The sequence below is a fragment of the Physcomitrium patens genome, chromosome 16 (genome assembly GCF_059467195.1).
Source record: "Physcomitrium patens ecotype Gransden chromosome 16, ASM5946719v1, whole genome shotgun sequence".
Lineage (NCBI taxonomy): Eukaryota > Viridiplantae > Streptophyta > Bryopsida > Funariales > Funariaceae > Physcomitrium > Physcomitrium patens.
The window spans coordinates 14,210,577-14,226,276 of NC_143425.1; the positions used below are offsets into that span (position 1 = coordinate 14,210,577).

Genomic DNA, 15,700 nt, shown 5'->3' on the forward strand with positions numbered 1-15,700 from the left:
TAATGTTAATTTTGCATGTACTTTACCTCATTTGATACAATGTAGAGGAAGCTATTTTATTAGTTCGGACTTTGAGATGAGAATTGAAATTCTAGTAGTGTATCTGAGATTTTTTTTTTATAGAAGTAGCTAGTAGTCTGGATCATGTTGAAGGCTAGGCAGGCTTGGCTTTGTAACAAAAGAATAAGGGTGATTTTCTTGAGCCCTGAATCACCTTGTTAGAATGATCACATAATGTCATATTTTATTCATATGATTAGCTTGAGGATCCAATTTGATGCTCTAGTATGGTGTCGTGTTGTAACACGACTATATGGTGAGAGATAATAATATGGGTCTTATTATAGAAGTACCAAGTTAAAAGAAAAGGTAGAAAAATATGGATAAAAGTTAGGAAGGTAGTAAAACTTTTAGTAGTAATGCTGCCCTTTTAAAAAAAATAGCTTCTATTTATTTTGTAGGGCAAAAAATAAGGCAAAATAAGGTAGATTGGAAAAATAAATGATATAGACATCTTTAGGAGGAAGTTAAGAGTAAATTCTATAAAAATTACTAAAAAAAAACTAGATGTTGATACCCAGAGAGGGCCGGTTATGAACCAGGGTCGAAATCAAACCCTGAGGCTTAAAACTGAGTCTCGACAACGACTCCAAGATTCTTTGGCAGATCGGAGAGTGGAATTTGATAGAAGATTGGATAAGGTTTCTATGGGCATTGATTTTGGGTGATTTGGAGTTGATATGACTTTATAAGAGCTTTGCAAAGTCAAGGTTTGTTTTGGATGATTTGGATTTTATGAAATAAAATAGGGTTTATGTTTTGGATGATTTCAAGAGTTTTGTAAGAGATCTATGGATGAAATTTTGTGGATTTATGGTTATAGTTTGTTTTTAATATGTGTCATGAATTTGAGCTTGATCTAACGGTTGAATTGAGGGATATTGAGGTATAAAAGGATCAAGGTCTTAGAAAGTAGAATTTTAGGTCTTGTGGGGATTTTTGAGATTTTGTGCAATCTATTGATTGGATTGGAGTGAAACTTGTATGAAAGAATATTAGACTTGTTTTTCTATCTATATGAGAATTTTGAGATCAATCGAACGGTGTAAAGGAGAGATATTGGCTTTGAAAGATTGGCATCAAGATTGGAGAAGGAGGCCAGTCAATACCCAAGCACATTTTTGAGGTTATCGTCAATTTGGTAAATCCGATCCTTTTCAATCTTTTTATGCTTATTTTAAACTTAGTTTTTAAGAAGTATAAAAAAATTGAGTTAAGATCAACGGTTTATTCATTAGTTATTGAGGTTTAAATCTGTTATAAGAATTACTAGGGTTTGGTTTAGGGTTTGATTAGGATTTGGTTTAGGATTTGGTTTAAGGTTTGATTTAGGGTTTAGGGTTTGGATTAGGGTTTGATTTAGGATTTAAGATTTGTTTAGGATTTGTATCAAGGTTTGGTTAGGGTTTAGTTAGGGTTTGATTTAGGATTTGGTTGGGGTTTGGTTTAAGGTTTGTTTAGGATTTGATTTAGGGTTTGGTTTAGGGTTTGGTTAAGGTTTAGGGTTTAGGGTTTGGATTAGGGTTTGGTTTAGGTTTAAGATTAGGATTAGGATTTAGGGTTTTACTAGGATTCTATTTAGGGTTTAAGGTTTAGGGTTGGGATTAGGGTTTGATTTAGGGTTGAAGTTTTTATTAGGATTTAAGATTTAATTAGTTTGGGCCTAAAGTTTGAATGAAGTTCAATAGGATTTTAACTAGAATTAAATTAAGATTGAATTGAGATGTATTTGAATGATATTTATGATCCTTTTAATATTTCTTTAAGAATTTTTATTATTTGTTTGAAATTTCTTTGAGGTTTTTTTGAATTTGATTAAGCTTGCTTAGCATTGTTATGGTCTAATTAGAGCATTGTTAATATTCTATTAGAATTAGGATTTTGTTATTGCAATTTCCATTCTTCCTTCCACAGCCAGGTGCCCGGAGTATTTTCAAGTAAGACTTCACGTATTACGACAACGGAGGTTGGAGAAGTCGGGGATTGAAGTAGTTACTATTGCAGAGGCAAGAAGCTTGTTGTCAAAGCTAGTGGCATGACGTCCATCAACCTTCTCTACAAGAATTCAATCAGTATGTGGATGAATTAAGATTAGGATTGAATTGAGTTAGTTTGGATGAACAATTAAAATTGAATAAATGATTTTAAATTAGATAAAAATATATTGGATGAATCTTTATATGTGAATGAAAACTTATACTTAGATGAAATCTTATTGATAGATTAATTTTAATTAATAATAATAATAATAAATTAATAAGAATAATATAATTAATTAATAAATTAAATAAATAGATTCTCAATACACAAATATTTTAGTGAGTTATTATTGTAAGTGTGAGTTGGTGGTGGAGTTTTTGATAGACTACTTAGATGATTTAAAGAGGTTAGGAGTAATTTGATTAGGATTTAATTAATAGCTATAACTTCTAAAAATTTAAATAGTTAATTTACTTATGATGAACTAGAATATATTCCAACAAGTGGAGGTTTATTTTATCTCATATTTTGGTGTATTTTCCAAGAGTCTTATCCTATAAGTCTTATGCTTGCTTGAAAGGTAATAGTTTTATTGCTTTATATTTTTGAATTGTTTTATCTTATGTTAGTATAATCTTTTGATATTGTTATAGATTATTGTTATGTAGGAACTTAGAGTGAAGAGAGAGCTTAAAGAAATTTAAGGCAAAGTAGAAGGAAACTTAGTTATTGACTTAGGATTATTTTAAGGATTAGAATTAGACTAGGATTAGACAAAGATCTTTATCAAAGATAGAATTCTTCTTCAAATTTGGTCATGAATTCCCTTTCTTTGTTAATTTCTTATTAAAGGTCTATCTCTAGAGGTTAGAAGGATTTAATCACCCCTTCTATCCTTAATATCCTCTTTTTTCATATAATTATAAATTCCTTATTGGCGGAAATTTTCTAATAGTAGAAAGATTTAATCATCCTCTCTATGTGCTATATCTTTCTTATTCATAGCTATAGCAAATAAAAAGAAATTTTCAAGAATTTCAAGAATATTTTAACATTAATTGAAAGTAATTTTGGAAAGAAAAGAAAAAATAAAAAGAAAAAATAAAAAGAAGTAATGCTAAAGAAAAAAGAAAAAGATAAAAGATTCAAAATTCAAAAGCTACATTCTAAAGTAAGTTCTCCTAGGACAATGCATTAAGCTTTTTAATTTTTTATTAAATTAATATAAGTTGTGGATTTAGAAGCAAGGAGTGAAAACAAAAACTTTGCACTTAAAGAATAAAAATTCAAGTTAGTTTCTAAGTATTTTTGAATGATTTCAATTATTCAAATTTTAATGCATGTATTTGGAATAAAGAGCAAAGAGTTTGAAGATAAAACCTAAGAAGAAGAAGTGAAAGAAGTACTTATCTATTCTTTCTTCTAGGACTTGAATGTAGTGGAATAAAATAGAACCTTTAATTTTGATCTTATCCTTTAGATTGAGCTCATGATCAATTAGGAAGATTGCTTAGAATTTTTTTTTGGTGATTTGTTAATAAGTAATAAAGTAGTTTGGAATGCAATAAAGTGAGTTCTCCTTCAAATTGATTTGATATATGCAAGGAATTATTTTGTCTAGTAAATTTTATTGTTAAACAAGTAGTAGATAATTTCTTAATAATATTGGTATAAAGGATTAAAAAAAAAAAAAAAAAAAAAAAAAAATCATAACTTAAGTTCTCTATTGGTAATAGAATGCCCATTGTATTGAACGTTGCTTAGGATCACTCCTACACAAAGTCGTTCCATGTAATAGTCTAAAAGAAGAAAAGCCTTGATAGGAGTGATACAAAAGTAAAAATTCTTCTTTTAGGTTATTTTTGTTGTGTTTCCTTTCTTCGCTGGAAGGAGTATTTAAGTAGGATGCACGTCAATAAGTACAAGATGTTAAAAACTTAAATTCTATAATTACTTAGTTTGACTTGTTTTAATTTTTTTAATTTTTAATTTTATTAATTTTATTATTTATTTTTAGAGATTTCATCATGATTGTAGAATTTTAATGTACTATTCTACTAGGTCTAATAAATCCATCTTAATAAAACCTTTAAAAAATCTAAAATCCTTAAGAATTATTAGACCTTCTTTGTTGAATATTAAGATCCTTTGGCCCACATAGAGTATTTTATAGAAATATTAACTAAGTATTTAATAATGGACAGCCATTATTATTTAGTGTGATTTTCAACCACATTAAAAGAGGGAATATATAAGTGGTATTTCAACCACTTGCCTAAAATCTTCTTAAGTTGGAATATGATCCAATGTTCTTTTCTAGAACATTTTTGGCTTGAAGTTGAGGAAAGCACGACCCTAATTGCTTTATTTTCTCTTAGATAAGGAAAAGATAAAGACATCATGTCCTACATTTGATGTTTTGAATTAGTAGTAATAAGATTTATAGGAACCTTTCTTACAAATGATATTTTGAAGTATTTTTTTATTCAAAGATTTGTCAAAGAAGAAATAATTAAAGAAATCTTTTATGCAAGTCCTAAAGATCTTATAGTAGCCAAAAATAAATCAAAAGAAGTAGAATAAATAAATAAAGATCACAAAAGACTGTGGTGTAAAGAAGACCATATTATTTCTAACTTCATATCCATACATGCTAAGATTCTTTATGCATCAAGCTCTTAGATGCATGAACAACCACCATTAATTTCTACAACTATAAAAGTCTATCTCTTACTTTAAAATACTAGGCCTCCACCTCCTTCATTGACCTTAACTTATCCTATTGAAGATAATAGATAAAATGAAGATTTACAAAAAAAGATTAAGACATCTTATTTAGAATTTTAAATCTAGATCACTCATCAAATGAAATTAATGATAGAATAATTAGCTTGATTGGCTAGAAATTCCAACCTCAATTCTTTTCTACCTCCTATTGAGTTAGAAAGACATACAACAAGACTATGGTGTATTCAATGTAGACAACTAGGGTATTTGGCCCAATTTTGCAACTCCATGCCCTTACAAAATTAACAGTCTCAATCATATGTATTGCTATATAAATGTCAATTCTTTCAAAGATGTAAAAGTAATAAGGATTTAATTCTAGGAACTAAGGTCCTAAGGGTCAAGCAAGAGAACAAATAGATTTTTAGGTATTTTACAGGAAAATATACCTACTTGATTAATGTTGGATTGAAAATCAAGTAGAATGTAAAAATTGTAGTGATAACCATTCCATAGAATTTTGTATAAAACCTGATAGAATAATTCCTTTACAACCTCCACCTCATAATTATATTCAACAATCATTTGAAAGTCATAGGAGGATAAGTCAACCTCCAAAAAATAACAACTTAACCCCTCCAAACTTGTACTATGACTATGAAAATAATAGATAAAGCTAAAATATACATAATAGATTTTAAACTAATTTGAGATATATTCTATTGAATCCTTATCAAAGTCAATTTCAAGGTCAAAATCCTTCTAATCAATTAAGACATGGCCTAAGATTTCAAGATGTGAGGTTTATTTCTCACTCCATAAGAGAATTGGAAGCTATTCAAAATTCTACACAATTTAGTATTAATTAAGCCTTTTCTTCAAAATTGAGTTCAATAATCTTAGAAAAAATCAATCAATGGAAAAGAATTTATATGTGGTATCAACTCTACCAGTAATGACTAGATCTAAGGCGACATCTTTATCTATCTATTAAGAGAAAGACATTAGTACCACAGATAGTCAATCTTGCTTCTTAATTTTAGAACGAGTCACAAAGGATACAATTAAGATAACTTAAAATAAAATTATCAAATCTATAAGATTTAAAATTTTGGTAGAAGAACTATTATTTCAAAATCTTGAGATTGAACATGAATCAAGTATTAATCTAAATAATTATAGTTGAAAAGGTTCCAAAATTCTCACATGTAAAATCTTTCAACACAAGGATGTAGTAGAATCCAATACACAAGAGTATAACTTAAAGAATGATCTTAGCAAATTAAAAGCTAATATCACATTTTTTTTTCAACCATTAGATATTTTTTTAATAGTTAAGAAGGCACTAAAAAACAATATTTCCATAAGACACCAAAGAAGGCTTAAAATCAAAGTAGCAACAAAAATAGATACCTATATTAAATAAAGTGAGGTAAAAGTAATAAAAATTAAGATTTCTATTATGAAAAAAATAATTTCTTATACTATTATAGACAGTGGGAGTGATTTGAATATAATGCCCTTCCAAACCATGGAAAAATTTGGATTGAATGTCATTAGCCCATCTTCCTTTACTATGAAGATAAAAAATCAAAGTATCTTTAATACTTATCTCACTTGTTTACATATCCTCTTTAAGTTCTTCTCTTTTTCAAATTTGAACCAAACTTTATTATTGACTATTGATTGCTACTTCATAATAATGTAGTCACAGAAAATACAGATTTTTAGATATTAGTGATAAGATCTTCAAATGAATTGTAATAGTTATCAGTAGGAGGATCCATGTTGCAATGTCATACCACACATCTACTACTTGTTGTTAAATAATCTCTTGCTCTCTTTTCTTTGTCTCTCTTTTTTCTTTTACATGTTTGTTTGTTTGTTTGTTTGTTTGTTTGTTTGTTTTTTTTTTTTTTTTTTTTTTTGCTCATTGTCTCTACTTTTCTCTAGTTCGTTTTTTCCTTTCTCAAACTTATTTTCACCCTCACTTCTTCAACATCTCACTCAAGCATGGATTTCAATGGAGCAATAATAACCTTGCAAATAAGGCTTGAATACATGAACTTCTCTCTTCTCCACTTGTAATTCAATAAGAGGAACAAAGAAGAAAACAAATGATGTGAAAGAGCACGATTGATAAGTGTAGAGTTCCAAATAAAACATCGATCCCAAACCAAATTTTATAAGAAAAATCTTAGTAAAAGAACAAAAATTAAAAAAATTCAAGGGCTCTGCCCCTTCCTCCCGCTCGCTGACCGGTCAACGAGGGCACAACAGGGGGGGCGCTCCCAAACATACAACAGTTGTCAGAGATGTAGAAGTTGGTCCGTCACATCTAGGTGATTTTATGAATGTTTCCAACAGATGAAAATTGTTTCGAGGGATTTGCAATTGATTGGACCTTCTTTGGCTTTACCATTTGAAGTGAAACTGTTGCAAGAGAAATGCAATCTGGTGCCTGGCTGGTTTCATTAGTGTACAATGGTAGTTGGCTATTTCCCAATGATCAGAACACTGCATCCAAGAACCTAATTGTGCAAATCAATATTACTCGGCGACTACTTTGCGTGCACTACGTTAATTAACCAGTTCTAACAGTCCACTAGCAATAATGATAGGTACTTTCCAAGTATCATGCCATCAATCAACTATCATGTGTATTGTCTCCACAGATTGAATAAAGTATGTGGATTTTAGCAGATGACATATATTTAGCAGCATCTGAGATGAGAAGCAGATGTACAAAATCGAATTCGCGATTGCATACAGTCAGTACCAGAAAGTTTGATTGGAAACCTCAATTTACTACGTTGTGTGATAGCGCATCATGTATCGAACAATCCCAAACCACCTAGAATTGAAGGAAATTTGAAGGTTAGTTTTAAGACGGAAAGTATTTGTCTTTGAGCAAGGACTGCACGCCATGATTATCAACACTCGATCACTATTCTAGATAAAGATCTGATGATACATACCAATTCACTTCAACTTTGAGTTAGCCAGTACCAGTAAAGACCTTACATCTCGCAACTAGGTTCCTCGAATGGCTGCCATCTAAAGAAGGGGATAGAGTGCAGGGATCTCAACACACCTTGTGTTGAGTTGTTCTAAGTAAGATATAAGCTGGTCAAAAGTAGCTGCAGCTCTAAAAAGGCTGATAAACCATAATTGTCAACCACAGGCAGGGAAGAGGCCTTGAAGGAAGCGCCAAAAGCATGCTCCCTACCTCAGTATACATGGCAGAATGTATTGTACAGTAATAAAGTAGGCAATAATGATCCAAAGTCTATCTCCAATTCACTCCGGTACTTTGTAGTATACCTACATCCAGAACCAAGTAACCCGTTTAACTTTAAAGAAAATCAAAGAAGTAACCCAGACATATTCAGATTCCCTGAGGATTTAAAAATGGTCAAAAAAAGAATTTCGGCCATTTCACTGTATGATTTGTAGCACAAACAGATCATAGAAAGATAGCTAACCTGACAGCTTCGACTTGGAGCCATGACCATAAAGGAGTGCGGTCGGTTGTTGTAGTTAGTCTCTGGCCTTCCTGGCTCACCCTCGGGACTAGTGAAGTGATCAACATTATGATCCACCTGTAAGGTGAAGGGAAACAAATAAACCTACCAGCAGCGGTAGTTTGACAAAACTTGACATGTAATCCAGTAAGGAATCGTCAAGACAAAAGTAGAACGTTAACTGTCCTGCATCACCTAGTCTTACCAACTCTACCACAATTGAGTACTGCAATGCATCATTTCTGGTTACTGGATTAACATTTGAAATCGACAAAGATCTATGTTGGAGTTAAGAAATACACATTGTTTCTATGTACACCCGAAAAATAAGCAATTGCATGTTCTGGTACGCTCAAGAAAAGCACTCGTAATTAGAGGAATTACTTTCAACCACTCTGAAAACAATACAATAAGAAATTTCGTTTAATATTTACCCGACTATGACCTCCAAACTCAGCCGCATCACTATCCAGGCAAATTCGATATTTGCCAGGAATCTCACAGCCAACCTTCAACCTGAAAACGGGAGTACATCCGATAAGAATTTATGATTTCTCATAGTCATTGATTCATCGACATACGAATCTATCAGCAGTTACGAATCTAAACTGCACCGTATCATTTCCCAACAAGTAACCTTAGTCTTTTGTTAAATTCATGTTGAAACTCTGCAGTACTTTATACTGCGCTGCAAAAACACATATTACAGAGTACTTGTCCATAGTCCTGGTAGTTGCGTACGAGAGTGCTACTTACCCAGAATACGTGTTTGTCGGATGGAAGTTAAAGACGAAGACCAGGTCTCCTCTTTCAAAAACAATTAGCTGAAAATATTCCGGTCACATGTCAAGTTAAAAATGCAGATCATGTGATAATCAGCAATTGAGGCACCTAAAGGAACCTGCATTAATGCAATACTATCTTCAGAAAGAAACGGCTACTTAAAAGGCTAGTTAGGACCTTTCGAAGTGTCACAGATGAGAAAGAAAGATTCTACTGACCTTGTCATATTCATGTTGACAGGAGATATACTGCTTTCGAGAACTCACGAACTGAAATTCTTCTTCAAGCGCTATCATTGCTCTATTGAAATTATTCATGAACTGTAATACAATATCGATATGAGAACAAAAACAGAGGCAAACTTTGTGTTAAGAAGGTAGAGCTATTAAGTCTCAAATGTTCAACCCAGATCTTGCACTCCTACCTTCGGACATTCAAATGCTACTTTTTATCACTAAGTTACTGGATATCATTATGTAAGGAATAACTGTGAGCTCAGATGGATATCTAAGACTTTAAAAACTGTTTCCTAATGATACAAGCGATAACTCCGCATGAATCACAGTCCAATAAATTAAAGGAATGAACAAATCATTAACACGATGCACCAGACCAGTCAAAAACAAACCTTATATCGAAGATGGTCCTGGTCCACAAGGTCCCACCGCCTTCGGCACTTGTCAAATGACCAATTATTGCCTTGTCTAGGAAAGTCGATCCACTCTGGATGACCAAACTGTACATTTCAACGACCTACTGTTCAGTTCAAAAATAAAACTTGACTGTGTATCATGTTCTCTGTTTATCGCAACTAGTTAGTCAAATGCAAAAGCTTTTGGACGCCCCACTCATTCAAAGCTTTATGACAGTCACGTGAAAGTATTTACCTCATTGCCCATAAAATTCAAGTAACCTTCTCCACCCAGAGCCATGGTAATAAAGTGAATCATCTGCGGGAATTGTATTTATCAGTGACTGCGCACATATGGTTCTCAAAAGAAAAAGAAAATCCATACAAGGTCTCGAAGAAGGCTTAAAAGAGAGCGTTTTACCTTATGCAATGCAATCCCACGGTCGACAATTAGATTTGCTGGTTGCGTAGCTGTCATGCTAAAATACATTTCCTTGTCCATCAACAGAAATGCAAATGTCTTGTCTCCAACCATTGACTACAGACGATAAGCACGTATAAGCATACTGAGGTCATATATTCATAAATCAGTCGTCAGGACCTAAATATCTATTTCTACGAATATAGACTGTGATCAATGTAAAAGAAACCCCATTACGGAACCACTGATACGAAGTTACTGCGTACGATAATTCTGTCCTTTTGCAAGAGGAAAAACATATGTACAGAAATGGTGTACAGTTTCAAAAAAAAAAAAAAAAAAAAAAAAAAAATCTGATAGTGAACACACTGAATAAGCTAATCAGAAATATTACAAAATTTCAGCAACTCGTGTAGAATTATTGTAGGATAAAGTAAAAGACAAATGACAGCATCAATAAAGGAAGAAAAGGCAGAGGATAAAGCTAATCACCTGATCATGGCTCTCGGCATATCCAACACATGGCTCTGTGTATCTCCGGTTGGTTAGAGTATAAACAATATCACCCATGGACCAGTCTTCATCCTTCCTCTCTTTCAGATATTGAATCCATTTGTCCGGTATAGCCATAGCGAGACGATAGTCAAAGCCAACCCCTCCTTCTTCGACGGATCGGCAGAGGGTAGGCATGCCAGATACATCTTCTGCAATCACTGTAGCATCGGGTAATAACTTGTGGACAAGCTCATTTGCGAGCATTAAATACATCACTGCTTCGACATCAGTGGCCTCACTGAAATACTCGTGGTAGTTTCCAGTGAAGCACATGTTCAGCCCGTGGTGATGGTAAAGCATAGAAGTGACTCCATCAAAGCGGAAGCCATCGAACTTATACTCATCCATCCACCACCGCAGATTCGACAGAAGAAACCGCTGCACTTCCCAAGAACCATAGTTGAATAGACGACTATCCCAGAGCGTATGATATCCTCGAGCACCAGTGTGGAAATACGATTCCTGAGAAGACTGACCCAGATCATACCCAGCCAACCCGTCGACAGCATTTGTGCTAGCGTGACTGTGGACCACATCCATCAAAACCCGAAGCCCCATGGAGTGTGCCTTGTCAATCAGATACTTCAGGTCTTCGGGAGTACCACAACGGCTACTGGCGGCAAAGAAATTTGTGACATGATACCCAAAGCAACCATAGTAAGCATGCTCCATAATTGCCATTAGCTGTATAGTGTTGTAATTATTCGCTTTAATTCTAGGAAGAACTTCGTCTGCAAACTGCCTGTAGGACGCTACAACAGGCTCTTTCGAGCTCATCCCTACATGAGCTTCGTAGATGAGTGGAGCTGCCGGTTTTGGTGGACGAGCATGCTTGAACTCATATCTAAATCAAAGCACAAGATCAAAATTTGAACACATATCGAAGCATCCCATACATGCTCAAAAACTCTGGGTGAAGCGAAAAACCCCATTTAAAAACAAATGCACCAAACGCCTGCCTGACGTACACCATGTACCATAGAGTCCTAGAGTTTCAACATTAGTGGATAACATGAAAGGCTTCACGCAGATTTGACTTACTTTTCTTCCGCAGGTGGATCCCAGTAAACACCATCATAATATGCAGCAAACACATTAGGGTCAACCACGGCATATTTAATCCAAGCTGGAATACGATCCACCCAAGTACCATCGCCTTTCTGCATTCTGAACTTAACTTTGGAACCATGAGGGATGGCAGGAACACCATCCTCATCAGGCAACCTGATAGACCAGACACCAAACTCGTCCCTTTCCATCTTGTGATTACTTCCATCCCAGTTGTTGAAGTCACCAATCAATTGAGCAGCCCTGTCCAAAACAAAGTTCTCTTCAGATATCAAAACTTGATGCTGCTCCATGCAATAGCAACTGTGCCCTCGTCTATAGATTGGTACATATGTGATGTAAATCTAGATCACGATTGGAAAATACTAGCCGCCACGTCTAGCAAACAATTCCATCATATAACTTCCCGGAAAGGATTCTAGCGAAACTAAATTATGAAAAAACTGTAACCTGTAAACTGTAAAACATTCGTAACTATATTAAGTTAGCTAGATCTAGCCATTTAACCTAATTCCTATAAAATAAATCGAGAAAACCAAGGAAAAAACTCACGCTGCTGCAGGAGCCCATTCTTGGTACACGATGCAGTCCCCATCACGAGTAAATCCAAACTTATCATAACCTACACAACACAACACAACATCCATTTAATTCCCCATCTCTGATTCATTGATCCTGTTGTGGAGCACATACTATTCTCATTCTTCTAGAGGTTGGAAGAGTACTGAATTACCACTCAAAAATGGCAAAGTAGTTAATCATGATTGTGAACACCGTGAGTTTCAAGCAGTGAATTACGTCATTACTATCACCAGCACTTGATGGGATTGTAGAGAAGAGGAGTACTCACCTTTGGCAAAATTCTCCAAACTCCCCTCAACCTTCTCAATTTCCATCTTTCGTTTCAAGAATTCACGATAACGGTATCGGAGATGATTTTGATGAGGGGCGAGCATAGGGTCCACTTCCACTACACCCAACTTCTCCATCCCATTTAAGTCCTTCCAGCCAGCCAGCTGAGCCGGCTCAGCCGGCTCAGCTGACTTTGCTGGCTTATCCGGCTTTTCTGTCTTCTCTGTTTTTATGCTAGTTGCCCTAACTGTGGGAGGTGAGCTAGACTTGAAGTTCAAGCTTCGCGAGAGCTGCACATTGTGACACAAACACATGAAACATGAAAGGGGGTAGGAACTTTCAACTAACAAGAAGCCTTGCAATCTGAAAATCATTTGCACTGGAACTGCAAATGAATGTTCAATCATTCAAGTCAACACCATTGGCCGATGGCTACAAACGAAAAAAACTTACATATGCTGAGTCATTTAAAAGTTGAAAACCGGTATCTATACAGAAAAGTCACACAAATATCGGTCTGAATCCTCCGCAAGCGCAGTAATGACCAAGTTCTCACAAAAAACAAATAATGTGTGCCTGCCCGCTGAACCATATTTCAATGCACAAGAGGATAAGGTAACAAGTGAAAAAGGTTAAAACTTACCCCTCCAACTCCCCACATGGACCTTTTCAGAGTCAATCGCTGCCAACCTAACACGTCCGATGACGTTATACCCCTGCCTTCGACCTGTGTTACATAAAACAACTGCGCACATCAAAATTGCTGCCAACTACAAAATCCTCTGTTTGGAATCATCCAAACAATAACGGGAAGATTGTGGAAGAGGTAGACAATGCCATAAGAGCAGGGGAGTCTGCGGCCCCTCTTTCATGACACAAGTAACTCTCCAAATGGCAATATACTACATACTATCGCTTAGCCCTAATCATAGAACTCCACTCTTACAACATCTGTACCACAAAATATTCCTGCCCGGATTAACCAATCAGCCATGTAAAAATCAATGCATATCACAGTGACTATTTCTCGATCGCCAATTCTTGAGCAATAGAGAATCAAATTATGAAGACCCTCCATTACGCTCTGGTAAAGTAACCACATCCTCGAGTGATAATATGCCGAAATTCGCAGCATTCAACTATAAATACTATGATGCTCTATATCACTGTCTTTTGCTAGAACAAGTAGAAGTGCGGGAGGATTGTAATCATTCAACCGCGAAATCAGCATCAGTTATAATTCCGCCTTAAACTGATCCTAAGTTATCTCGCAATCACGACTACTGGACAGCCATACATCCAGAAGAACCAAACACCAAGAGAGACCCGCCAAAACCCCGGTAGCCGCGCCATTGTCGCCACACGACTACAAGCTAACAAAGGGGGGCACCACACAAAATCCTCTCACAATGCAATGAATCCAGGGCGCAGGAGAGAAAGAGAGCGGACACACCTGACTCGAAGATTGTAGAGATGCATGAGTAGCGGCGGGAGAGGAGCGACCGTGACAGGCTGGTACAGCGAGCATGTTGATGGAATTCTAAGGGACGATCCCTCCACCCTTGACTCTCCCTAGCTCCTTCGCTCTCCCTAGCTCCTTCGCACTCCCAACCCCCTAGTTCCGTAGAGACAACGCAATGCTGCCGTCTCGCATGCACGCGCTTCAGGCGGTAGATAGCAATGATATGCTGCCCGCTCGTCCCTGCTCGATAACCCTGTGCCACGGTGTGCTACGATGCCGAGTTCCTAGTAAACACAACCCAGACTTACTTCCACCAGACGAGTCCCGCAACGGAATCCCGAGAACAATCTCGACGCTTCCCTGCTCTACTCTCAATTCCGAGTCTACATTACCACCACGGAATCCAAATGGGAAGGTGGACTGAATATCTAACGAAGCACTGGGTGAAGATCCATGGAAGGAAGAATGGTTAGGGTGGCCGCGTGGCGCTACAGCCTCAAACTGGTTGGGAGTGAGAGGGTCACGGGTAGCCGTCCTTCACGGCCAGCCATAGCCAGCGACCTTCCCTTTCAGCACCTCCCTTGCCCAGCAAACCCCCCCCCCCCCCCCAACTTCGCTTCCTCATCCTCCAGGCCTTTTCTTTATCTCCCTCCTCGTTCAAAAACAAACTCCCACCTCAAACTCCCAAACCGATATTCGTCATTGGTTCACCTTTGTTTTCATTCGGAACGAACGAATTGCTCCATGATCACCAATTTTGTAAGTTGAAACAAGCTTTCGTTTGAGAGGTTAGTTTCCGCTTCTGCTCCTTCTTCCTTCTGGCACCAGATTCTCCCCAATGGGATGAAGGCAATGTATGGACAACTCATTTATGCCTTCCTGGGCGTTCCCACTGCAGTGGCCATGAGTCACCAGCAACTTCCCCTACTGCGAGGTCTCTTTCAAGCACGAATTCCGCGAGAACCCAAGCCTGCCGTCTCACAGGGGAACCCTCTCGGGGATATCTATTACGTCGAGAGCGAGTGACCGTGGGAACGGATGGTTGGAGGTTCCAAACCGGATGCTCCGTTTCACACCTGCTCTTGAACCTCCTCACCAGCTGACCAACTGGCAGCCACCTCGTCATGACGATACTAAACTCTCGGATCTCAGTCGCTTTGTCAAAACCTTGATCCGCAGCCACAGAACGACAGGAGACCTCGATGAGATTCCCAAACGAGGAGTGGAAAAGGAGGGACAGTATCGAGGGGGGGGGGGGGTTGGGAGGGGGTGTGGACCTGGGGCGGGGCTGAAGGGGGAGGCAACGGGTGCTCCCAGCCTCCCATTTCGGAGCTGCCCGAGGAATATTTTCTGACCTGCTTGTCTTGTAGTGACCCCCTTGCTGGAGAGGCAAGGAGGCTCGGCCCAACTTGCACACTGTGGGAAAAAGGAGACTGGGAGAATGTCACCAGTCATTCCAACCAACATTACACATGACTTTAAAATAACGTAATTTTTTTCAAAACAAGAGGGGTACAAATTGAAGACATCAAAAAGTGCAGCAGTGATGCATGTAGCGACATCGATTCGTAACCCCTGGAACAATTCATATTCCATGGTGGAGGTAAAGAAATAAAAATAAAACAATAGCACCAAGG

General features: G+C 36.7%; 1 protein-coding gene across 1 annotated transcript; it reads right to left on the bottom strand.

The window, feature by feature from the left end:
- Positions 1 to 7,627: 7,627 nt before the first annotated feature.
- LOC112293521 (1,4-alpha-glucan-branching enzyme, chloroplastic/amyloplastic) lies at positions 7,628 to 14,718 on the bottom strand. Its single transcript, XM_024543028.3, has 14 exons — positions 14,055 to 14,718; positions 13,245 to 13,328; positions 12,600 to 12,891; positions 12,302 to 12,371; positions 11,723 to 11,992; positions 10,619 to 11,525; positions 10,127 to 10,243; positions 9,962 to 10,024; positions 9,703 to 9,810; positions 9,293 to 9,394; positions 9,048 to 9,115; positions 8,726 to 8,807; positions 8,253 to 8,369; positions 7,628 to 8,091 (listed from the first exon to the last, which is right to left on the bottom strand). Exons 1-14 carry the CDS (start codon positions 14,127 to 14,129, stop codon positions 8,068 to 8,070), a joined length of 2,379 nt encoding a protein of 792 aa, XP_024398796.1. The 5' UTR covers positions 14,130 to 14,718; the 3' UTR covers positions 7,628 to 8,067.
- Between the last annotated feature and the right edge of the window lie 982 nt (positions 14,719 to 15,700).